The following is a 1,742-nucleotide window of genomic DNA, read 5'->3' as shown; positions in this document are numbered from 1 at the left end:
TATGTGTGTATGTGCTGTGTTATGTGTCTGAGACACCCCAACTGGAGAGTTCAAAGATGGTGGGTTCTAGGACCACAGTGAATTTGGGAAATCGGTTTCCATCACATAACAAGAATGTTATACCTGTGAATCACTTTTGCATCTTCTTAGACTTCTCTGAAACAGAAGCTTATATGCACAAATGGAGGAAGAGGAAAAGACTGCTATGACGGTGGTGCGGTTTTTTGTTTTCCCCCTGCTATGTCTGTTTTTAAGGTGGGATAAAAGTCTGTGGAAGGGTTATGACTTTATGACTTACTCAAGTTGCATATACAGAGCTGAATGTGATGGCCAGGCTTGGTCCTCTCAGAAGCCATCACTAATGTGCCCTAGGTGATCAAGGGGACACACCCAGGCAGGGGACCCACTCAGGGGAGGCTGAGTCAGATTGTCAAGTCTAGCCTTTCCTGGGTCAGTGTGAGGCTGAGTGCGTAGGAGGAGCCAGTGCTCTTGCTTTAGGGCCAGCTGGGGCCTGAGTCATAGCAGGACCTTGAAGCCAGAAGTTTAAGGGCAAGTGGTGCCCATTGTCATCGTCCCAGGATAGTAACAGGTGGTAGCTGCTTCCCCATCAGCAGTTGTCCCCAGGACAGGTCCTGAAGTGATGGGGCCTGGAATGAGGGCATTGTGAGTGCCTGGGGGAACACAGAGCTATTCTTACCACAGGCCTTTAGAGAAGGGACCGCAGCTACCCTGCTAAGTCACTTCAGTCGTGTCCGACTCTGTGCGACCCCATAGACGGCCGCCCACCAGGCTCTCCCATCCCTGGGATTCTCCAGGCAAGAACACGAGTGGGTTGCCATTTCCTTCTCCAATGCATGAAAGTGAAAAGTGAAAGTGAAGTCGCACAGTCGTGCCCAACTCTTAGCGACCCCATGGACTGCAGCCCACCAGGCTCCTCCGTCCATGGGATTTTCCAGGCAAGAGTACTGGAGTGGGGTGCCATTGCCTTCTAAAAGATGCCATATTAGCATCTGGGCCTTGTTCTACCAACCTGAAAAGCTAGCACTGTCCCCTCCAGCCTAGGTTTCCACAAAAGCAGTGGGTCTAGCCAGGGACATGTTTTCTGAGGCCCCAGTACAACTTTTGGAGTTGGGGGAGCCCTCCATGCAATGCTCCTCTATCAAAGATATGGGGCAGGTGGTGGTGATGGTCACGGAAGGTGATGCATGCTCCCTTATGAGCTCTGGCTGGGACTGGCTTTGTGAGGGCCAGAGAGGAGGGGTGCGCTGCAGTGATGGGAAGATGTGGGGAGTTGACAGATGAAATTGCCAGACCTGGGTTGTCTGGTCTCCTGGCTCACACACTGATCCACACAGGATACTTGACCTCAAGCAGGTACCTGCTCAGCCTCAGTTCCCTCACCTGGGATGGACGAGTGGAGTTGGGCCTAGCTCCTGGGTCCAAGTTGGATGTTTGCCCTCCGCTCACCTTCCAAACCAAAGCCTGGAATGTCAGCCTAAGCTCTCAGGTTCACGCCCGAGAAGGGATCTAGGAGGGTAGGGCCCAAGGCCCTCTGGCTGGCTATGCCGCTGTCTTAGGAGCGGACGCGGCCGCTTTAAGGCGCGGTGACCCCCACGGCACCCGCGGGCGGGGCGGGGACAATGCGGGCGTCCGCGGCACCAGCGGAGGCGAATGCGAGGGAGGTAGTGCGCCGCGTCCGGCCCCAGCATGCTGACCGCGTTTGCCCAGCCAGCCCTGCCTGG

At 55.1% G+C, this 1,742-nt stretch overlaps 1 protein-coding gene across 1 annotated transcript in view; it reads left to right on the top strand.

Annotated features, from left to right (window-relative positions):
* Nucleotides 1-1,167: 1,167 nt before the first annotated feature.
* The window catches only part of PROB1 (proline-rich basic protein 1), a 5,935-nt gene continuing 5,360 nt past the window's right edge, over nucleotides 1,168-1,742 (top strand). The window contains exons 1-2 of the mRNA XM_010850610.1: nucleotides 1,168-1,198; nucleotides 1,578-1,682. Coding sequence (XP_010848912.1) covers nucleotides 1,168-1,198; nucleotides 1,578-1,682 — 136 coding nt within the window. The remainder of the gene's footprint in view (nucleotides 1,199-1,577; nucleotides 1,683-1,742) is intronic.

This window comes from Bison bison, unplaced genomic scaffold (genome assembly GCF_000754665.1).
Source record: "Bison bison bison isolate TAMUID 2011002044 unplaced genomic scaffold, Bison_UMD1.0 scf7180017864291, whole genome shotgun sequence".
Taxonomy (NCBI): Eukaryota; Metazoa; Chordata; class Mammalia; order Artiodactyla; family Bovidae; genus Bison; species Bison bison.
This window is presented reverse-complemented; position numbering and strand designations above follow the sequence as displayed.